Consider the following 22,427-nt stretch of genomic DNA (forward strand, 5'->3'; position numbering starts at 1 on the left):
GCTTACTGACAGCATGAGAAGTGGGGGGTTTGGAGGAAGCCTCAAGCACAACATAGCTGCTCGACTCATGTCTGGTGTGGTGCTGTCAGATAAGCACTGGACTGCTAATTGCAAGATCAGCAGTTCAAGCCCACCAACCACTCCTCGGAAACCTTACGCATGATCGCTGTGAGTCAGAAGTGACTTGACAGCATTTAGCAACAACTCAGGCCTCCCCGAAAGTCTATGGCATCCTGGGGAGCTCCTTCTCAAGTTCTGTGGTGCAGAGAATGAGGGTGGTGCCGTCTCGCTCAATGACGTCTGAATATTGCAATAGATCAGGATGTAAAGTACATTAATGTCTAAACCTATGCTTTTACCAGCCCTGCTATAACTTTCGGAATTGATTACACATCTGTTGTTGAGCTTGGGTGTGGCACCGTAGGATAAGGCCTGAACTGGTAACTGCAAAGTCGGAGGCTCAAACCCACCAGCCGCTCTCAGAAACCCTATACAGCATTGCTATGAGTCGAAACTGACTTGATGGCACACAACTATTGTTAGGTACCATCGATTTTATTCCGACTAATAGCAACCCCATATACAGGCAATACCGTATCTGATTGTACTGCACTTTACTGCCTTCCCAGGTACTGTGTTCTATGACAAATTGAAGGTTTGTAGCAACCCTGTGTCCAGCAAGTCTAGTGGTGCATTTTTCAACAGCGTGTTCTCATTGTGTGTCTGCTGTGCCTGTCACACTTTGGCAGTTCCCACAATAATTTTACGATTTCTCATAATGTTACCGTGTACTCAACACACCAGAATATAGTGTAACATAGCTTTTGTATGCACTGGGAACCCAGAGAATTTGTATGAATCTATTGTGATAGTCATTTTATCAAGGTGCTCTGGATCCAAACCGGCACTGTGTGTGAGGATACTTGTCTGTGACAGAGTAGAACCGCCCCATAGACCTTTCTGGAATCTTTAAGAAGCAGATCACCAGGCCTTTCTCCCAAGGGCCTGCTGGGTGGGTTTAAACAGCCAGCCTTTAAGTTAACATCCAAGTGCTTAACTGTTGCGTTACCAGGACTACTTAGCTACACACATAAATAATTAAATTCTTCGTGATTTAAAAAAAAAAGAAGCTGATGGTAAGAGTGCTTAAGGCACTGAAGCCTGTTGCAAGTGGGTGGTGGTGGTTCTGTGCCGTGGAGTCGGTTCCGACTCATAACGACCCTGTATAGGGTTTCCGAGGCTGTAAGTCTTTACGGGGGAGTCCTGGTATGGCGCTGTGGGTTAATATGCCAGACTGCAAAGCCGTTTGAACTGCAAGGTCGGTGGTTCAAGCTCACCAGCTTCTCGGAAACCCTATACAGGGTCTTTATGGGTCGGAATTGACTCGACAGCACTTAACTAGTGGTAACTAAGTCTTTACGGGAGCAGAAAGCCTCATCTTTCTCCTGTGGAACTACTGGTAGTTTAAAACTGTTAACTGTGGAGTTAGCAGCCGGACTTATAACCACTACACTACCTACCAGAGCTCCTAAAATGCGCATACTACTTCATTATTCATAATCTACCCCCATCAGAAAGTGGCCAGGAGGTCTCGCATGGAAGGGTACGAGGAAGGAGCTATATGTACCCAGAGATCTTGGGCACTTTTCCCAAAGGGCCACACAGGTTTTTTTTTTCAGAGTCTGAAGGATGGCCCATTGACCAGCGTGTCATGCGGAGGCACATAGAACGTGAATTCAATTGCAAGTCTTCACCATCATTCCTGGAACAATGTTCCTTTTAATTTCTATGCTGGTGTCTTTATCGGGGCATTGTGACCTATGGCCAGTGAGTTAGACACTACCTCAGTGTGCTCCCACCAGGAGTGCGTTGAGGCTGTGGGATGAGGTCTCAGTTGAGGTTTGTAAGAGCTAATGTTTCCTCCTGAAACCCCAGCAACCCCTTCTCTGTTGCAGGCTCCATTGATGATGTCCTTGGTGACCTCTTGGGGGATGATTGTAAGTATCCCTGGTCCAGGCTTGTTCTTTTTTTCAGTTTCTCTTTAAATATGTGATTCAGTGATTCTTAGTATATAGTCACTATGTGGCATAACCACCATGACTGCCCAATTCCAGAATATTCTCATCACCCCAGAAAATAGCAGCCAAACAAATCATTGGGTAATTTTTCTGTTTATTGTTCAATTATAAGAGCCTTATCTATCTCGAGTAGGACTCCTGGTGTGGTGCTGTGGGTTAATGCACTGGACTGCATGGTCAGCAGTTCAAGCTTCCCAGCCGCTCCTGGGAAACCCTATACAGGGTTGCAATGAGTCGAAACCGACTCAACGGTATTAACAACAATTCACCCTTACCCAATGTGTGTGTCCACTGTACTGAGGAGCAGGACTCAGGGTCACTATGGACAGTCAGGTTAGGTCCCCTTCACTTGACCTGGGAGCCCCTCTCAAACCACAAGTCCATGTATCCCAACCTACAGTACAGGGGAGTGGAAGGGACACTGTTCTGCATTTCTGTGGGGTGGGGTCGCTTTAGGGTCTTCTCTTGACACCAGTTGGCATTTAGGGTTGACTTCCTGCTTGGAAATATATTGTTCCCCTTCCCTTCAGGACTTTCAAAGGGCAACTTGGAATCTGTCTATGGGGCCAGCCCCCTCCCCCAACCAGGACCGCCTTAAAGGCAGAAGGTCTGGGAGACAGCTGGGTGGAAGAACTGGGATCCTTTTTACGTTGACACCAGGGTTCTTTAGCCAGTAACACCTTTTCTTCTGTTTTCTTTTTGCCAGTGACCCTCCCCGAGAAGCCTGTAAAACTAGCTCCACGTGCCAGAGATGTCACGGGCCCTTCTCAGGTGCTTCCTTCCTCAAGAGCTAGAACAAAGTAAGCTGACCCCCTGTCCAGGTCAGTCCCCACGTGGCTACCCATTATCAGTGTCAGTAACCCTCACCCCTTCCCTCATGGAAGGAGAACTCAGCTGCAAGTCCGGAAGGCCTGCCTCCTAGTTCTACCTCGCTTCCTTACTGTGTGGCCTTGGGCAGTCTTCTGGCCTTATCTGAGATTCAGTTTCCTGATCCTCAAACCTAGGGTGGGCTGTAGGATAAGCACTGGACTGCTAACCTCAAGGTTGGCAGTTAAAACCCACCAGCTGCTCCTCAGAGACCCTATACAGGACTCCAGGGCCCTTCACAACAAGATAAGATGATAGTGTAAGTCCTTGGTTTCCAAATTCCGATTGCTCTTCTGTGGTTCTCGTGTTAGAGGAGAAATAAGGGGAGAGCTTTGTGAGTTCTTGGCCCTTCACCTCCCTTTTCACTAAAGGACTTCTGCTTTTCTGTCTTAGCTGTTTTGCTTTGTCTTGTTTTTAAACTTTGTGTTGTGAATTGAATGAGGTTTACAGAGCGGATCATCAGTGTTTTCATCTCAGTGATTGCAGTCCCCTCAGTGGAACATCCCTTGTCCCACTTCGTCCCTCTGATTCTTGTTTCCATTCCCCCTCTTTTCTCAACCCTTCTGAATGTTGTCCCTAGGTAAGTGATCTAGAACGGTTGACCTTTCCATGGTGAGCAGACCTCACTAGTGTTGTTGCCCCTCCCATATACTTACCTACTGCTTGGCTGGAAATTGAGCCAAGAGAGTGAGTTTAGTTCCAGACTGGAACGGTGACCAAGGGCCACAGTCTCAGATTCCTTGAGTTTTTTTTCTAACCAGGAAGCCTGGTCTTTTTTTTTTTTAATCATTTTGAATTTTATTCCACATTTTCTCCCACTCTCTCCAGAACATTCTAATGTGATATTTGGCAGAACAGTTGGCAGTAGTTGCTGGGCACCATCTAGTTCATCTCGACTCAGAGTGTTGGAAACTGATGTTCGCAGTGGTCCATGAGTACGGCTCCCAAGTATCATCAGTTTTCATCACTCTTTATTTGTCTGCACAGGGAGGGACCAGTAGTTGCCCCCTGTTACTGTGTTTGGAGTCCTGCTGAGGCGCTGCTGGATAAGCCACTGGACCACCTGGTTGGTTTGAACTGCAAAGTTGGCAGTTCAAATTCACCAGCCGCTCCTCTGAAACCCTATTCCGGGTCACTATGAATCAGAACCAACTCGACAGCACTTAACAACGACAGTAATTATTGTTTTTAATAGTTTGTTCTTAAAGGGGCTCTACAGCTTTAAAGGAGTCGCTGTGTGTTAATGCGCTAGAGTGCAAAGTCAGTTTGAACTGCAAGGTTGGTGGTTCAAGCTCATCAGTCGCTCTTTGGAAACCCTCTAGAGGGTCGCTATGGGTCGGAACCGACTCGACGGCATTTAACAACAACAGCTTTAAAAGATAGAAGTTCTGGTGATGCAGTACTTAAGTGCTTGACTGCTAACTGGTGGTTTGAACCCAGTAGCTGTTCTGTGGGAAAGTGATGAGGCCGTCTGCTCCCATAAAGACTTTCAGCCCCGGAAACCCAGTGGCTGTGGATTTGTTTTTCACTTCTTTAAAATCACTTCAAAATTATTGTATGAGGTGGCCTGTGAAATTCCTTTTAGCAAGTCCATTCTCCCAGAGAAGCGTCTATCCAAGGTCACTGGCCTCTCTAAGCCTCCCCTCCTTCCTGTTGTGTGCCTTCGAGTCAGTTCCCACTCATAGTGACCCTGTTGAGGGTTTCCAAGAGCAACTGATGGGTTTGAACTGCCAACCTTGGCAGATACCAGTTCAGTGCTGATCATTCAGCACCACACCAGGACTCCTCTCCTCCTTAGAATGACTGGATGCCACTGGGGGAAACAGGTGGGTGGGACTGATCTCATCACTTTGCAGGTCCCTTCTGGAAGATGACTTCTTCAACACCATGGCAGGCCTAGCAGGAGCTGATGCTGAGGTGAGCCTGGCCCGTTCCCCACCCCTCACTCCTCTTACTCCTCTAAGAAACCACAAGTCAGACACTGAGACCAAAGGGCTAGTCACAGGACGGGTCACAAGTCCTTTACAAAGCCAGCATTTTCTTAAAGCAAAGCAATAGCCAGGGGCTGCCAAGTGGACCCAGAGTGAGTTCCCCCTCCCTCCCACAGTGATATTAGCTCAGAAACAGGGCTCCAGGGAACATCAGTGTCTTGGATCGTAGCCCATCTTCTGCACGTGCTTCTCATAATAAACCTTATTGGAGGCCGCCACCTGGGTAGCAAGTAGCGTGATTTTCATGCCTGGGAGGGAAGCAGTCTCTCCATTGGAGAGGAACAAAAAAAGGCCGGCCAAACTTCAAACCAGCAGCCAAGTCCCACATGTGGGGAACAAAGTGATGCCCTTATTCGTGCCCCAGTGACTGAGCTGTGCTCCACCAGCACAGAAGCAAGGCAGCGGGGACTGGAGCCCTGGTTCTGTTGGGTTCTGACTAACATGCCGCTCGCCTGTGCCCGTAGGTTTCAGATGTCTCTGATGCAGACCCGCAGGCTTTGCTCCAGACCCTGAAGGTAAAGCTCCACACGGTTCAGTTCTCAGAGCTGGGCTGGGGGTGGCGTCTTTTGTGCCCAGGCTTCTCTCTCTTTGCTTCCCCTTTTAAGGTACATGACTTCCTAGCTTTTCTGGTGCAAGATGGAGCTTATCCCTGGGCTGTCAGCTGGCCTGCTCCTCTGGGCAGAAGTCAGTTTCCCAGTGTGCAGAGTCTCCCACAAGCTGAGACACAGGCTGTGGCTCGGATGAAATGGGGCCTCCACACCCCCACCACCTGGGGGCAACAAGGGAAGACTCTAGTTTGTTCCTCACCTTTCTCCCTGTCTCTCCTCACTTCCCCTGCTGCCCCCGTAACCCAGCCAGCCAGACCACAAACAAAGTACAAAACAAAGTTTGGTGATAGGTTTGTGAGATAGAAATCCCGAATGATTCATAGACCATGACCTCCCGGCAGTCCTGTTCACAGACCACATGATCTCACAGACCCACAGTATCGACCCTCCAGTCAGTGGGCCCCCTCCTGCCTGCCCCTTGGTTCACTGACCCTTTAGGTTAGCCCTTTGCTTCCTGAGCCGAGCTGAGCTCTTGACTTCAGTCTTGTGAGGCCTTAAGGAATGGAGTGTGCTCCCTGCTTGGCTCCAGATTCTCTTCTTAGACCTTAGCTTGGAATCTCCCTCCCCAAGGCTAGTCACTGGGACCCCTGACATGGCCTTGGAGTCCTCTGACCAGGCCATTTTTGGTGCTGACTTTGAGTCTCATGTTCTGTAACCAGGAGCTGACCTCCCTCCACTACTACTTTCAAGCTCAGTTTTTGTACCTCCCTCACTTTTTTCTCTCAGAATCCCTCCAACCTGGGATGCCAGGCTCCCCCCTTCCAGGTGGAATCCTCACATACACACATTCACACACACACTACCCACCTCCCCCAGCATCATTTATCGAGTCCTTACTGAGCTCTGTGGTGGCCAGGCACAGTATCTGTCACGTGACCAGAGCCCCCAACTGCCCGGTCTGCCTGGTTGGTCCAGGGTGTTCTCTGGGGCATTTGTTATGTGGAACAGCCTCCTCACCACACCTCTGCCTCTAGTGGCCACTCTGGTCCCCTGACCTCAGGCAGGCTGAGGACTCCAAAATTCCCCTTGACTTTGCATGAAGGGGGATCTCTCTGCCTTGGACCCTTTATCACTGCCTGGGGGAGATCCTGTGGGTGTCGGAAATGCCAGAATCCTGCTGTTTCACATTCACTGCAAACTGAAGGCTCCATAGTTGGCTAAGCCTCTGAGAGAAGGTGGTGGAAGCAGGTTCTAATCTTGTGACCCTCCCTCTCCAGCATCCGACAGCAGCTGTTAGAGCCAGTGTGGCTTTCACCCCAAATACAATAAAACATTATTTAGTGATAATAAAAGCCAATGGAAGCACCTGTCTGAGATGTTCAGCTAACACTCTAACTAGCGTGTAGAGACTGTTCTGGAACTCCTGTCTGCATCAGTCCCCATTGGTCCCATGTGCGGAAAACAGAGGCAACGTCACCCAGTGAGTGGGCCCCATTGGGACTCCTCCCTCCCTCTTCTAGGACATGGATGACATGGATGAAGACCTCTGGGGTCTGAAGAAGTCAAATCCAGCCTCTCGCAAGACAGCCGCAAAGGGTTCTGGGAAAGAAGAGCTGCCTAGCATTTCCAAACCTGCTGGCAAGCTAATGGGCAACGAGAAAGGTGAGTGGGAGGGAGCTCCACAGACCTCCTCAGAAGACTGGGCATGTGGGTGATCCTAGGGGGGCCATTCCTAGACCCAGTGGATCTTCTCTGCCCTGATGGGGGAGGCTGAGCTAGCTGGGGGTGTTAGTGCGCGCGTGTGCCTGTGTACACAAAATGGCCAACTCAGTGCTGCCTGTGTAGTGAAAAAAGCCGATTGTTCAGAGATGGGTATGGCAAAGCGAGTGAGGAATAATGTCTAAGACGTACAGGAGGCAGAGAGACTGAATGCATATCTCCCAAGACTGCTGCCTCAAGGAGATATTAGAAAGGGAATTTATAGGGGTCTTGGGCACTGGGTTGGGGGGGACGTCCAAGAAATTTCAAGGACTTCTTTATACCTATAATAGCCCTCTGGTGGGGGTTAACTACTGATGAACCTAAAGGAAAGTACAGACCAAGGTTGTTAGCACTAATGACCTCGCTCCTTATAAGCTGGAGCTCCTTTGCTTTAGCCAGTTGAGGCTTCATGTGTTTGGTTTTGAGTGAACCTAGCTGGACCTGGGGGGCCAGGCGGAGCCTCCTCCCATCCTAGGGCAACTCCTAAAATCCATGACTGTGGAGTGACTTGAGACTGAGAAGGCTTTGTGGCCAGGCTCAGGAAGTAGCCTCCAGACCGCACTGCCCTATTGGAGCCTGTGTGAAACTGGGGAGTGTAGGCCCCTCCTCGGGCTGTGTCTGTGGCCTCGAAGAAACCGTACGTCAGTCACACCAGGGGTCCCGTGCACCAAGTGGCCGGAGGACCTCAGCCATCACGCATTCTCTTTGCTCCCCTGAAGGAGACTCTGCGCCTTCCAAGAAGCCATCGTCCTCCCCCGGCAGCTTTGGACACCAGTCCAGGAAGTTTTCCTTTGAAGGTACCAGAGGCCCCAGAGTCATTTCTCTAAGACACTGTTTGGCGAGGGGTGGTCGTGCTGGTTGTCTGGCCTGAGGTGAATCACTGTATATCTCAGACGAGGGAGGAACAAACAGCTGATGCACCAGTTTAGTTCCTCATGAGTTCAGGGAAGATTGTGAAAATCTGCAATGATTTTGAAGCCAGATGTCACGAGCCAGATTTGATCAACAATAAGGAAAGCTCCCTTTCCCTTTGTTTTCCTTGCCTCCTGAGGCTTCAGGTACATTTTTGGTGGGCTGTGCAGCTGGTCAAGGTAGAGGGCTGCAGGCAAACACCATCCTCTCAACTCCTTGGCCCCTTGCTGGGCCTCATCTGTGTCAAAGGGCCTCTCCCCAACCCTCCTGAGGCTGACCAAATCAAACTGCTGCCATCGTGTCGACTCTGACTCCTAATAACCCTCTAGGATAAAGTAGATCTGTTCCGAAGGGTTTTGTCATGTGGAGAAGCTGGTGGGTTTGAACACCAGTTATTAACCCATGGCACCACCAGAGTTACTCCAGATGCTCAGGGACTCGTTGCTATACAAGAGCAGCTAACAGTCGTACTTGGAATGCGAAGGCTGACTCGCTCGGGATTTGCTCCTCCTGAACAAAGTGCTACAGTCTGACTGTGTTTTCTCCCCTGGTCTGGAGATGGGGAAGACCCGTTGGCTGGACTTCTTTCAGATGACGAGGAAGAACTTGCCATACGGCCACCTGTGCCAGAGGGTAAAATGGCTTCTGACCAGAGCCGCAGCCCTGTTAGAGACCAAGGTAGGGGCAGGAGAGGGTGGCTTCTGTGCCAGGGCAGGTTCAGTTGGCACAGGTGGGATGCCTGCCATCTCCCCCCAAACATCAGGATTACAGTGAAGCCCCTGTCCCCACAAACCCATTCAGACGTCACAGTTGGGGACAGGCAAGCGGTGAGGCTTGTGCCCTGTGTTCTGTCTTGTGTTGTTGTCAAGCGCTATCAAGTCAGGTCCGGCCCATAGCGACCCTGTATAGGGTTTTCAAGGAGCAGCTGGTGAGCTTGAACCGCTGACCTTGCAGTTTAAACGGTTTTGCAGTCTGGTGCACTAACCCACAGCGCCACACCAGGACTCCGTTCTGTCTTATAGGACCCTCTATTCCTCTAACTCCTGGTGACACCCCGGTCCGCAAGAAACAAGAACTAATGTTTGACGATGGGGACGACATCATGGCCACCCTGGGCTTTGGAGACAACCCCAAAGCAGAGAGGGGTCAGATGGGAGACCAGTAAGAAGGCTACTGCTTCAGGCCCGGGGTAGCCAACAGGGTGCAGCGTGGGCCATCGGGGGCCTGCCCAGCCACACACCCATGTCCTGTGCCTGCCCTGCAGGGAAGGACCCCGTCCTGCTCGCTCCAAGCTTGATGAGCTGCTGGGTCGAGGCACTGCCGCCAAACTCCTGACGCGCCCAGGCACCGGCGAGCTCAGAGAGTTCAAGCTGGACAAGAAGTACCAGAGGCCGCAAGGTGAGGCCTCTAGACCCGCACTTTCCCACAACCTGTGGTAAAAGATTAGGTTCACATCATGACACACACTGTAGTCTCCACATTTACACCTGAGAGAAGTTTCCAGAAATAATTCTTCTACCACATCCAGTATGCGGTTGTAGTTTATTTATGCACTATTCCGTTAATAAAACAGCAGTGTGGCTCCTTTCATTGGTTTCTCAACAAACTAGTAGTTTGAAAAACACTTCTCTGGACCAGTGTTTCTCAAAACAGCAGCTACGGAGTTGTTTGTTCAGAACCTTTACTAGTTACTTTTGCACTTTCCTGGCCTTCGCCCTGCAGAGTCTCTGGCAGCAGGGCCCCAGCAAGAGCATTTTTAACAGCTTCCAGATGATTCTTGAGCATGCTGGAGTTTGAGCAGCTGAGCCTCACACAATGCCCTCTAACGCTGAGCTGCTCAACCCTGCCTCCTCCAGAGCAGCTTCCCCTGCACCGTCCTACATGGCCAAGCTGCCCACTCAGCAAAAGCCTGTCATCACCGACCGGGGTCAGGCTTGCGGGGTGTACCTTTTGGCTGTTTGATGATGCATGGAGGGGTTTGTAATCATGGCAATGAAACGATATAATTAAACTAGCGCATAATTCACAATAAAAGCTTTTTAAAAAAGCCTGTCATCACAAATTTCTTAATTTACAGACAAAGAAGATACCTGGGGTGACGAGGACTTCACCTTTGGAGCCTATCAACCCACCGTGGGCTCCTCAGAGGGTCGGCAGTCCCGCCGGCAGTCTGTCAGGTAAGCCGGGCCTGCCAGTCGCCAGGGGCAGGTTGCCCACCAGAAAACAGGCACCCTGAGGCAAGACATTAGGCTCTGTGGGTGCTGTAGGAAGAGAGAGCTTGGCCAGCCCCTGTCTGTCCAGGTAGCCTAGGAGACGCCTCAGCAGGAAGCCCTGTCCCAGATCCTGCTCCCACCTCCTCATGACCAATGTAGTCTCCTCAGAAAGAAAAAGAGAAGGTGGGCCTGGGGCTGCCTGAAGCTCCCGAAAGCTGTAGATGGGGAACATATAGTCCACAGGGCCCCTCCAGCCACATTCCCAGGGAGCCCTGCCGTGTGGGTCTGCCATGCCAGTTACCAGAGGGATCGCGTCTCAATTTATAACAAAAAATGAATCCAGTGGTTAGATGCTTTGGAATTTGATGTTTTAGTCCACAGTGTATACAAAGGTAGTTCCAAAAGTTTGTGGAAAATGGAATTAAAAAGTAATGGAATCTTTCCACAAGCTTTTTTGAAGTTGTCTTTTACTGTAAACTTTTGTTTTGATGTAATTTCAAGCTTATAGACTAGAAAGGTTACAGGCACAGCCCTGCGAACTCCCACAGCCTCTCTGATGTCTCATATACATGTCAGTGCCCAGGCCTGATATGTTGGAGCCTACTGCCCCTGGTCAGGAAGGGAGGGAGGTGAAGGCCAAAACTAGTGTTTCTCTGGTTCCTGACTTGGTCCCGTTTTCTGTGGGACTGAATTCTGTGGTGCCCACCAAAGAGCATTGGAATTGTTGCTGCGCTTGGAGCTGCAGGCTAGGTTTACTGGTGCTGGGACAACCCCAGACTGCAGGTCCCTGAGCTTTAGCGGTGAGGAGGAGGCTGGTTAAGGGGGCTGTGGGAATGAGTTGCTTTTCCTGTAGCCACCCCCTTCTGTCTTGAAGTAGGTTCTTAGCAGAAAGCGGCATTGACCCCAAGGGAGACCTGGGCTCCAGGCAGAGCACTCCAGCCACGTCCAGCCCCATCCATCCCAGAAAGGGAGGTGCCGACTGGCTGGGCCTCAAGGAGGACGACTTTGACCCGATCTCACCCTCTCCCACCCGAGAGACCCGGAGGAGCGGCTCAGCGTTCTCCGTGCCCTCAGCACCTCCTCCTGCCAGCCAGCACTCAGCCTCAGCTGGTCGGCCTATCTCTGGAGCAAAGTCACCCGCTGAGGGGGCAGGCTCCCCTTCGAAAGCCAGCCCGGCCTCCAAGTTGGGAGCCCCTGAGGGGACAGAACAGGAAGACTGGCTGAGCCACGCCTTATCTCGGAAGAGGTCAACAGGGCCTGTGGGCCACCTCCCACCCAGCAGGTAGGGACTCAAACTACTGTAGGTAGTGAAGGGAGGAATGGGCAGGGAGGCGCCAAGGAACAACCTTGCCCATTAACTTTGGTTGGCACCCAACTAGCGTGTTTGGGACACACCCCTCATCTAGCTTTACCTTCTCTTCCTTTCTGGGCACTAGCTGTTCCATCTGTGAGCTCTGGTGTGGCGTTATAGGATAAGCACTGGACTACTAACCGCAAGGTCGTTAGTTCAAACCCACCAGCCACTCAGAAAATCAACACAGGCTCGCTGTGAGTCTGAACTGACTTGATGACACTTCACTACTACAACTCCCATCTGTAGGGAGCACTGTCTCCTTGCTGTCACCCAGGCGTGGACAGGGCCTTGGGTGGCTGTTGTACAGGCATGCCCTAACTGCTGTCGGGACAAGGTGTGGACTTGTTTGGCCAGAAGAAGATGGTGCCCCATGGGCAAACCCTGCCCCTCAGTGTCTCTGAGCAGGAGTGCTGCCCACAGTGCCCTGGGCCAGGCAGAAAACCAGGAGTCCAAATTGTAGGTGCTTCTGCTGACGCACACAGAAGTAAATACATGTTGTTGTTGTTGTTAAGTGCCGAGTCAGTTCCGATCCATAGCGACCCTGTACAGGCTTTTGAGGACCAGCTGATGGGTTTAAACCACCGATGTGTTTTGCAGTCCAGTGCTTATCCTATACACCAGGAGTCTATACATCTGTGATAGAAAGCCCCAAAGGCTAGAAGGCAATTCCCTAGACTACAGTGCTGGGAACAGGACAGGGAGTGAGCTTTGCAGGCCGGAAGGGAACAAAGATGGGATAAACTGAGGTAGTTCCGAGATGGACTGTGGTTAAGTCCTGGGGCTGATGACTGAGGAGAAAACCAGCTGAAACCCCGGGGAGGCTGAGGCCAGAACAGAAAGGACCCTGAGAGCTGAGAAGGGAAGTAGGAATGGAAGCAGACAGACATAGATAAGAGTCGCCAGAGGTGGACTTGGCGGGTTGAGCAATGCCGTAGTCCAAAGCCGTATGAAGCTAAGGTGGGCCAAAAGGAACTTTGAACTTGAACTTAACTGGTATATAGGTGTCCCTGTGAGTCTTCGGAAGTCTTCAGATGATTGGTCCGGTCCCAGCACTGTGTGGGCTCCTGGCGGGCAGGGAGGGTTATTGTAAGGGAAGGAGGCGGCAGCCATCACATTCAGGGCCTCAGTTGTGGGAGAAGACTCCCTATGACTGGGTGATGGCAGCAGAGAAGGGGAGCCGGGGGAGGTGGGATGAGGAATGGGCACAGGCTGTACATTTGGGGCATGTCCTGGCCCTCCCATCAGCCTAGCCCAGAACATGGATTCCCTTCACCCTCAACACTGATTTCTTTCAGCCAGCCTGTTGCCAGCAAACCAGTGCCTGAGCAAGCAGCTCCTGGAGGCGGGGGCTTTGGAATGGCAGCGGAGAAAGTGCCACCTCCAGGGCCAGATGAGTTGGGGTGCGTCTGCGATGGAAGTAGAGGATGAGCGGGAGGTGTGGAAGGCCACCAGGATTTAAAGATGGATGGACCCCAACTCAGCATTTCATCTCTCCTATCAGCCCGCTGGTGTGGTGCTGTAGGATAAGCCCTGGACTGCAAGATCGCTTTGAACCACTTGGTCCACTCAAAAATCCTACACAGATGTTAGAGTCGGAACCGACTCAACAGCAATTAACAACAGCAGCAATCAGCTGGGCATTGGAGCCGTGTTAGTGCAGTGGATTGAGTATTGGACTGCTCATCGCAAAGCAGGGTGGTTCAAACCCACTAGCCACTCCATGGGAGAAAAACGAGGCTTGTCTGTCCCATTACGGTGTGCTGTCTCGGAACCTTGTGGATCAGCTCTACTCTGCCCATAGGATTAGGGTCTCTGGGTCACTGGGAATTAGAATCCACTCGAGGGTAATGGGGATCAACCCCACATAGGTGTTCCTGGATGGCACAGATGGTTAGCAGAAAGGTTGGTGGTTTGAACCCACGCAGCAGCTCCTTGGAAAACAGGCCTGGAGATCTGCTTTTTTCTTTCAAGCTTTTACTGTGAACTGAGTGATAGTTTACAGGGCAGGCAGATCATCAATTTTTTACTCAACCAGCCGTATTTTGTTTCATTGCAGTGATTACAATCCCCTCCATGCACTATTGGTTAACAGTATTTACCTCTGTTTCTCTTTTTTTTCTTGATGTACACAAAACACACAGAAAATACATACTTGTTTACACAACCGAAGGGCACATTTTGCAAACCAGCCTCCTGCCCGCCAGCACACAGCCTTTCTCATTCCATGGGTCTAGAGTCCTCAGCTGCTCTATGTCTCTATGCCTTTGCCTCTGCCTCGGTCTCTGGTGTCAGTGTTTCCCTGGTTAGGGTCCCACACTCCGCTCATGCCTTTCCCTCTTGATGGTCCTAGGGGTCCTCTGTTCCTAGAGATCTGCTTTTAAGCCTTGAAACTCCTCTGGAGCAGTTCCACTCTGCTCACACGGGGTCTCCATGCCTGGGACTCAGACAACATCACCCCACTGACTAAGAGTTTTCTGAAGCTGGGTGCCCCAGCCACTCCCTCTGAGAGCATCCCTGCCCCCCTGCCACCAGGCAGGGGTGAGTCCGTTACTGGAACCTGGAGTTTTCCCGCATTCCCATGCCTTCCTTTCTCCCTGTGGTCTATAAAGGATACTTTCAACCTACACCCCCACCTGTGTCCCCAGGTCTCCTGTGACATGGAAGCAAACTGCCTTGGCATCCTCAGCAGGCCATCAGAAGAGGGGACCAGCTCCTGGAGAGCTCTCCAGCCCTGGTATGGTTCCTGCTTAGTGTGGGGTTTCACTTGGGTCAGGAGTAGGGACTGGAAACTTCTCTGGGTGCCACTGGACGGTCATTGAGGGCAGACTACCTTCCCCCCCCAAGACAGGTCCAGGGCTCTGGGCCTTCCAGACCCCCTACTCATTTCTCAGCTGTTGATCTTCCAGAACCTGCGCTTTGTTTTGCAAGCTCCCAGGAACCCACAGGACCTTCAGTGCCTCTCCAGGTAAGGAGAGCCCTGGTGGCGCTGTGGGTTAAATGCTGGGCTGCGCACCATTAGGTCTGAGGTTCAAACTAATGAGCCGTTCCAGTGGGGAAAGCTGAAACTGCCTCCTCCTGTAAAAGTTTAGTCTCAGAAACCCTGTACAGCATCACTGTGAGTTAGAACCTACTCAGTGGCAATGGGTTTTGGCTTCTTCGTCCAGGTAAGGAGGGTAGACAGGTGGAGGCTCACAGGCCCGCGGAGGCAGTGCTAGCATTTCGCTCTTCCAAGAAGAGTGTCCTCATAGCAGTCAGCTCACTTCTACCACCATCTCCTAAACTTTCCGCCTGGCCACTGCTGGGAGGAGCAGAGTGTGCCTCTGCCGGCACCAGTGGGCTCAAAGGACACCCCAAGTGGGAGGAGTGGCCCTACGGAGTCCTGTCCCTAGGACCCAGGTGCCCTTTGGGAGATGGCGGTGGTGGGCAACTCAGGAAGCAGATTGGCTGTCCATGTGGGACTTTGGCCCTGACAGAAAGAACCCGAGCCAAGCTGTGTCCTAGTGAAGGCCTGTGGAGATGTGGCTGTGTGGAGGCTCTGCAAAGGCCCACCGGGGCAGGTGTTTGTAGGGAGGATCTAGCAGGAGAGGCAGCGATTGTGACCTTGCTTGTTACCCTGGTCCCCCCTCCACAGCCACAGAGCAGGCTCAGGGTTTGGTGGGTCCTGGGAGCAGCGTGCATGTACTAATGTGCTCCGTATCTCTCCCACTGCGTCTCCCAGCCTGCAGCGCAGAGCCGACCGCCGGCCCCTGAGTACCACCAGCAGCTGCTGGCAGCACAGACACAGCTTCAGGGAAGCACCAGCCAGCTCCAGACAGACCTGCTGCAGAGTCAGGCCCGGCTGGCCGAGCTCGAGGCTCAGGTGAGGGCCGGGCGGCTGACGATGCAGCTGGGCATGGGGGCAGAATGGTGTGAGCTACAGGCTGCAGGCACCATCGCGCCTCCACCCTCTCCCAGGTGCGGAAGCTGGAGCTGGAGCGGACTCAGCACACGCTACTGCTCAAGAGTCTGCAGCAGCGGCACCAGGCCGACCTGGAGCTCATCGAGAGTGCACACAGGTACCCCGGCTCCAGGGAGACCCAGGCCCCCTAGCCTCCTTCTTGGCCTGCACACACACACACACACACACACACGTACCCCGGCTCCAGGGAGACCCAGTCCCCTCAGCCTCCTTCCTGGCCTGCACGCACACACTCTTTCTCTCTCTTTCTCTCTCTCTCTCTCTCACACACTCACTCACTCAACAGCTGGGTGTTGTGTTGGCAGGAGCCGGGTCAAGGTGCTGGAAACTTCGTACCAGCAACGGGAAGAGCGGCTCCGGAGGGAGAATGAGGAGCTGTCGGCTCAGTACCTGTCTCACTGCCAGGAAGCTGAGCTGGCCCGAGCTGAACTCACTGCCCAGCATCAGCGGCGCTTAGCTGCTGCTGCGCAGGAAAAGGACCAGGAGATGGAGCGACTGCGGGAGCTGCAGCGGTGAGGGGGGTGCCGCAGCAGCCACTGGGGCCCTGGGGACGGATTGCACCCATGTGCCTGGTGCATCACTGTGGCTTCCTTTCTGATGAGAACAACGTGTCTGTTTCCCCTCAGCTGCTTTAATTCAGCTTTCTTCCTCTGCGAGGGTCTTTTACTAAAGAACAGAAGGAGTTAGAGAAGACAGAGCAGGGAAACTGAGGCAGTGCCTGGAGACGGGGGGTGTGACCAGTCGGGAGTGGTGGTCTCTGCGTCACTGTGCTGGGCCTCCCTCAGGGCGTCCATCCTGGACATGCGCAAGGACCATGAGGAGCAGCTGCAGCGGCTGAAGCAGCTGAAGGACCGAGAGATTGACGCCGTCACCAGTGCCACTTCCCATACCCGGTATGCGCCGACTGGAGGGGTGGTGTTGGGACCCCCAGCACGGAATGACCTCCTCCTCCTGCAGGTCCCTGAACGGCATCATCGAACAAATGGAGAAGTTCTCCAGCAGCCTGAACGAGCTGTCCTCCCGCGTGGAGGCCTCGCACCTCACCACCTCGCAGGAGTGGGAGCTGGGGGTCCGGCAGCGTGACGAACAGCTCCGAGGTACCCCTCCCAGCTTCCCTGGCCTTCCCTCGTTGGAAAGAGCCCACCTGGGATGAGTGAGGTGGGTGGGCAGTGAGTCACGTGGTACTCCTCAGCCCTGCAGGAGAGGCTGAGCCGGCAGCACCGAGACATGGAGGAGGAGCGGGGTCGCCTCCAGGAAGTCATTGTGAAGATGGAGGCGCGTCTGGGTGAGCAGAGCCGGCTACTGGAGCAGGTGGGTACCGGCCCGGGCACGCAGGGTTCTCTGCCAGCGCTGTGCCCTGACCCCTTCTCCACAGCCACTCAAGTGCAGGGGCCTGAGGGCTTCCTTTCTAATGGGGTCTGCCCCCTGCTCCCGCCTCTCTTCTCCTGGTCACCCTGCCCCAGCTGCCCCACTGGACACTCCCACCTCATCACCCACTCACAGCTCTAGCGCCACCTTCCTGGGTACAGCCTGCCCTGGCTGTCCAACTGCTTTGCCCACTTGTCCTTCCCTGTGGCCACTAAACGCCATTCCGGAGCCGAGTCAGCAGATGTGCTTCTGAGCTCCTGTATATGTCTCATCTCTACGAGGAGGCTTTATTCATTGCCAAGCCATCACCTGCTAAGTTTCTCATGCTCATTATGCCTGGACACTCCAGGGACAGGAGACATTAGAGAAGACACTGACCTGGCCACTAGTCAGAGCTCTACTGCTGACGCTTTCCATGCCCTGTAGACATAGCAACACATAGCTGTGGTTATTCGCCATCTTGAGCAACATTTGCAAACTCCATCACACCTGTCTCAGGCCCAGCCCGGGGACCTAGCCTGGGGCTCGGAGGTGCCCACATTGCCCTAGCACAGAGTGAAGCTGCTCTTTGCTGCTTGGCTGGTGGGGAGCAGCCAAGTGGAGCCTCTGAAGCCGGCGGCGGGTCCCAGAACAGTGGTGAGGCGCTTTCTCCCTCCTGAGTTGCCAGGTGCAGTCCATGGGTCTTGAGCCTTGGTGTCTGGTAACCTGAGGACCAGCGGGGGCCCAAGGGCCCCCTGGGGAAATCCCAGGGTCAGATGGTCCCAACAGCTTCTCTCAGGCACCCCTCACTGTCACCTCTTTGGAAAGGATTCTGTGGCACGTTGGGGTGGGTCTGCTCAGCGCTCAGCCTGATGTGGTGCCGGCAGGAGCGCTGGCGGGTGAGTGCAGAGCAGTCCAAGGCCGAGTCTGCGCAGCGCTGTCTGGAGGAACAGAGGAAGGTCCTGGCCCAGCAGACGGCCATGGAGAGGGAGGAGCTGGAACGTGCCAAGGTGAGTCCACACGGCCGGCTCTCGCGTGTCTCCCACCACCGCCGGTGCCCCACGCCTGGCCTCACATCCTGACCGCCCCCAGAGCGCCCTGCTGGAGGAGCAGAGGGTCGTCATGCACAAGTGCGCAGAGGAGCGGCGACGCCTGGCCGCCGAGTGGGCTGAGTTCTCTGCACAGCAGAAGCAGAGCAAGGATCGGGCCGAGCGTGAGGCAGAGCGGGCACTGCAGGCTGACACCCAGCGAGAAGGCACCCTCGTCAGTCTGGCCAAGGTAGGACCTGTGGGGGTCCCCTTTCTGGCCCACTCCTCCATCTGTTGTTAGATGCTGTTGAGTTGGTTCCGACAACAGGTCCTGCTCCACCCTCACAACTATTGTCACACATGAGCCCATTGCTGCTGCCACTGTGCCAGTCCATCTCATTGGGGGTCTTCCTCTTTTTAGCTGCCCCTCCGTTTTACCAAGCATGATGTCCTTCTCCAGGGACCGATCCCTCCTGATAACATGTCCAAAGTATAAGAGACAAAATCTGCTCATCCTGGCCAGCACAGATCTGTTTGTCCTTCTGGCAACCCATGGTCCTTTCAATGTCCTCCAACACCACAGCTCAAATGCATCAGTTCTTCTATGGTCGTCCTTTATTCACTGGCTAACTCTCACGTGCCTGTGAAGCTCTTGGAAATACCGTGGCAGCTGTAGTTCTGGGGAAAGCAGAGTGGAGCAAGATGACAGTGTAGAATGAAAGCAATGGTCATGGAGCAATAGTCCTAACCTCCTCCTCTGGTGTCCTGAGTGCGTTTCATTCCAGCCCACAACGGAGACATGTTAGACATAAGGAACGAGGTGCAGAGAAGTAGAGACCTGCAGTGGTCTCCTGGCGTGTAAGAAGCTGCACGCACCCAGCCCAGGCCCCCAGCCCCAGCCCCTCCTCTGAGCCACTTGTCACACTGCCTCTTGCCCAGTGTCAGGGATGGAGCCTGCAGTGACCAGAGCTCAGGTCAAAAGCTAGAGGCTGGACAAAGATTCCCAACAGAGACTCAGCCAGGTGTTCTGTCTCCAGGAACAGGCTGAGCTCAAGATCCGGGCCAGTGAGCTCCGTGCCAAGGAGGACCAGCTAGCGGCCGAGCGGGAGGCACTGGAGCGGGAGCGGCAGGAGCTCCAGCTGGAGAAGGAGCGGGTCAACGCAGCCGCATTACGCGTCAGGCTCCGTGCCGAGGAGGTGGAAGGCATGAGCAAGGTGCGTGTCTAGCCCGGGGCTCAGCAGAGGCATCTAAGCCCATCCACCTTCACCCTTCGTTGGCTTCTTCCTGCAGGTGGCCTCAGAGAAGTACGAGGCTGGGGAGCGGGCGCTGTGCGAGGCCCAGCAGGTGCAGTCGGAGCACCAGGCCAGGCTCCAGCGGGTACAGCGGCAGCAGGAGCAGCTGCGGCAGCAGGAGCAGCACATGCACCAGGCAAGGAGCCACCCCGGCTCTGCGCCCGACTGCCCCTGGCCTTCGCCCACCTCCCTGCTCACAGTGGCCCTTCTCTCTCCCGGGGGATGGGGACAGGAACATCTGAGCCTGGTCCAGCAGAGACAGCAGCTGGACCGCGTCCGACAGGACCTGCCCTCTGGCCTCCTGGGGCTGCTCTCCAGGCCGCAGGGTCCAGCAGCCCCCAGCCTGAACGGTGAGTGGAAGGAAACACGTGGACCCGACTTGTAAAACTTTTAGAGCCTGCTGGCAAGCAGCCACAAATGGGGAGGCGCCCTGAGCTGTAAGGCACAGCTAGCTAGAGCCCGTTAACAGTAATGCACGTCAGCTGTAGACACGCCAGAGCCAGAGAAGGGCCGATCTAAAAGCAATCACCCTCAACTCCACTCTCCAGACAGAACCACTGTTATCTTGTTTTTGTTTCTAAAAACATAATGCACTATGCTATTTTCTAGCATGATTTCTTTTCCCGCACTCATATACATACGGAGCCCCTGGGTAGTGCAAATGGTTAACATGCCTCAGAGGAAAGGCCTGGCAATCTGCTTCCCGAAACAATCCTTGGGGATCCTGTGCAGCACAGTTGTAATCTGACACATGGGGTCACCATGAGTTGGAGTCTACTTGACAGCAGCTAGTCTTACTGTACACTTGGAGCATGGTTCCATGTAAGTAATTAAACATGTAATCAGAATTCTTAATCTGCATGATTTCCCATTACAGCACCCTACTGAAGTTTGCACTATGATAGCAACACCTCAGTGGGAATCTCGGTGCGCAAACTGTGTGCCTAGATTGATGGTTTCCACTGACTAGATTCCAAAGAGTGGACTTGCTGGGTAAAATTCATATGAGCCCTTCTTCCTCTTCAGAGACGCTGTGTAGAGACTTGCAGAATGGTCTAGCGTTTGACATACTATCATAGGCTGTCCTACAATACAGCCTCTATCTAACAAAACTAGGCTGTCCCAAACCCCTGGTAATAGAATTGTTTACCTCCATACCAAGAAGATTGGTAAAGTACCAAAATCACACCCTGTGTGTGCCCTGGCTGACCTGAGGGGTCCCTGCTGTGAGACCTAAGGCTGTCATCAGGTTGTCCCAAAGAAGCAGGTCAGCAGGGCCTCTAGTGTTTCTGTGGGTGCTGAATGTGTCCATGACAGGATCGAGTGTGCTTTCCTTACTGAGGAGCAGCACAGAGTCAGAAAGCTAAATCAAAAAGAATGGAGTTTTGTTGAATACTAAAAAAGTCAAATGTCTTGTTTAAGGAAAAAAAAAAATCCTGTGAGCACTTTTAAAAAATTTTAAGAGTTGTGGTTCTATGCCCCCGAGAAGCTGATTCGCCCCTCAGTGCTAGAATGCCCAGGATCCACTCTGACCAGCTTGCTATTCCTGTTCACATCTTGTCCTCCGCTTCTTCAGCCACCAGGACTTCGGTGACCATCAGCCCACGGGGCAGCCAGCTGCCAGCCAGCCTGGGACCCTCATACCTCCACGCTAAAATGGTGCTTCTGAAACACACAGCTGAGCAGGTGAGTGTCCGGAGCAGAGTCCAGCCCAGGCCCACTCTCCATGGACTCTAGGGGAGGTCTGAGCTCTCTGGTCATGAGCAAGGTCTTCCCAGTGCCCTGCAGAAGCTAGAAGGGGCAGCCTGGGTCCAGGAAGGGCTGGCGCCACCGCCTGGAGGGGAAGAGTAATGCAGCTTGTTAGTAAGCGTCTGTTGAGACCTTATTGGCCAGGTTTTGTAGCAAGCACTTGTCACTTGGAGTCCTGGTGTGGCACTGTAGGATAAGTACTAGACCACAAGGTCGGTTTGAACTACAAGTTTGGTGTTTCAAACTCACCAGCTGCTCCTTGGAAACCCCATACAGGGTTGCTGTGAGTCGAAATCGACTCAACAACAGAAAAAATAAACAATGATAATAGTAACCTCTATTTGAACATATCATATGTGCCCAGCTCTGTGTTGAATCCCTGCACAGAGGTCATGTCATCTCCATTTTACATGAAGGGAAACTGAGGCTCTGAAGTCACATGCTGATAAGAACACAGCTCAGAAGGGCCTTTGCCAGGACTGGGAGGCCTGTGCTGCCCTGAGCCATGGAGGACAGGGGAGGGGGCCGTTTGGGGAGGGCCAGCTCAGTGAGCACCCCAGGACCCTACCTCCCGCTCAGTCCCAAGAGCCAGCCTCTCTGCTCGTGGAACTAGAAGATGTGATGGCTCACTAACTCTGCCTTTCAGGACCGAGACTTCTTGGAGAATGAACAGTTCTTCTTGGAGACGCTGAAGAAAGCACCCTACAATGTAACGTCACATTCAGCCTGAGAGGCGCTCTGGCTGCAGCACCCCACCCCCCACCACACACACACACTCACCCACACCCTAGGGCTCTCACCCTCTGCCGTGGACAGCCAGTTCCACAGAGATGGTGCTCCCTCCCACCAGGTGCCAGGGAAGGTTCTAGAAGCCCCGGCTTGATTACAGCTCTTCCTGACAGCATGCTGCCACTTTCTGTCTGAGTGTCTCAGCCGCGGCCAAAAGCTGGCCACCCCCTGGGGACAGCATGGTGATGAGGGTTTCTCAGACACACATCACCTTCACTGACAGCTTTGGCTCTCCAGCCCCACAGCCTCCCAGCTCACTTCCCAGGGTCTGACCGCCTCCTGGGCTCTGGACCCTCCCCTCTTCCAGGCACTCGGTCTGGGGCTGAGCTGCTTCTTGGTTGGGCCAGAGGAAGGGGCTGCTCTCTAGTGGGCCCATGAGGAGCCTTCTACCCTCACCCTGCAAGGCGGCAGGTACCATAGGAGGCGTGTCCCATGAAGGAGTCAAGTGGTCCAGGCACCATGGATGCAGGGATGTGCAGCCCACCAGGTGTGACCTCAAATTCCACCTGGCCTTACTGCCCCAGGTTTGTCTGCACGGCA

The 22,427-nt window shown here is 53.4% G+C and overlaps 1 protein-coding gene across 1 annotated transcript; it reads left to right on the forward strand.

Moving 5' to 3' along the window:
* The first annotated feature begins 1,820 nt into the window (after nucleotides 1–1,820).
* Nucleotides 1,821–21,828, forward strand: FBF1 (Fas (TNFRSF6) binding factor 1). The gene is made up of 27 exons (XM_006869671.1): nucleotides 1,821–1,827; nucleotides 1,956–1,997; nucleotides 2,785–2,878; nucleotides 4,802–4,862; nucleotides 5,401–5,451; nucleotides 7,005–7,146; nucleotides 8,716–8,835; nucleotides 9,180–9,318; nucleotides 9,422–9,555; nucleotides 10,235–10,334; nucleotides 11,245–11,652; nucleotides 13,020–13,124; nucleotides 14,370–14,458; nucleotides 14,631–14,689; nucleotides 15,443–15,583; nucleotides 15,679–15,779; nucleotides 15,988–16,194; nucleotides 16,468–16,575; nucleotides 16,640–16,779; nucleotides 16,875–16,993; nucleotides 17,917–18,039; nucleotides 18,122–18,307; nucleotides 19,095–19,271; nucleotides 19,348–19,485; nucleotides 19,582–19,699; nucleotides 20,926–21,035; nucleotides 21,745–21,828. Exons 1-27 carry the CDS (start codon nucleotides 1,821–1,823, stop codon nucleotides 21,826–21,828), a joined length of 3,303 nt encoding a protein of 1,100 aa, XP_006869733.1.
* The last annotated feature ends 599 nt before the right edge of the window (nucleotides 21,829–22,427 follow it).

Source organism: Chrysochloris asiatica, unplaced genomic scaffold, assembly GCF_000296735.1.
Source record: "Chrysochloris asiatica unplaced genomic scaffold, ChrAsi1.0 scaffold00132, whole genome shotgun sequence".
Classification (NCBI taxonomy): domain Eukaryota; kingdom Metazoa; phylum Chordata; class Mammalia; order Afrosoricida; family Chrysochloridae; genus Chrysochloris; species Chrysochloris asiatica.

What these genes read in the sequence shown, in the direction of transcription:
- FBF1 (XM_006869671.1), top strand. An exon ending in GGCCACCTCCCACCCAGCAG is followed by an intron (nt 11,653 to 13,019) that starts GTAGGGACTCAA and finishes GATTTCTTTCAG; the next exon opens with CCAGCCTGTTGCCAGCAAAC. An exon ending in CCCTCGTCAGTCTGGCCAAG is followed by an intron (nt 18,308 to 19,094) that starts GTAGGACCTGTG and finishes TTCTGTCTCCAG; the next exon opens with GAACAGGCTGAGCTCAAGAT.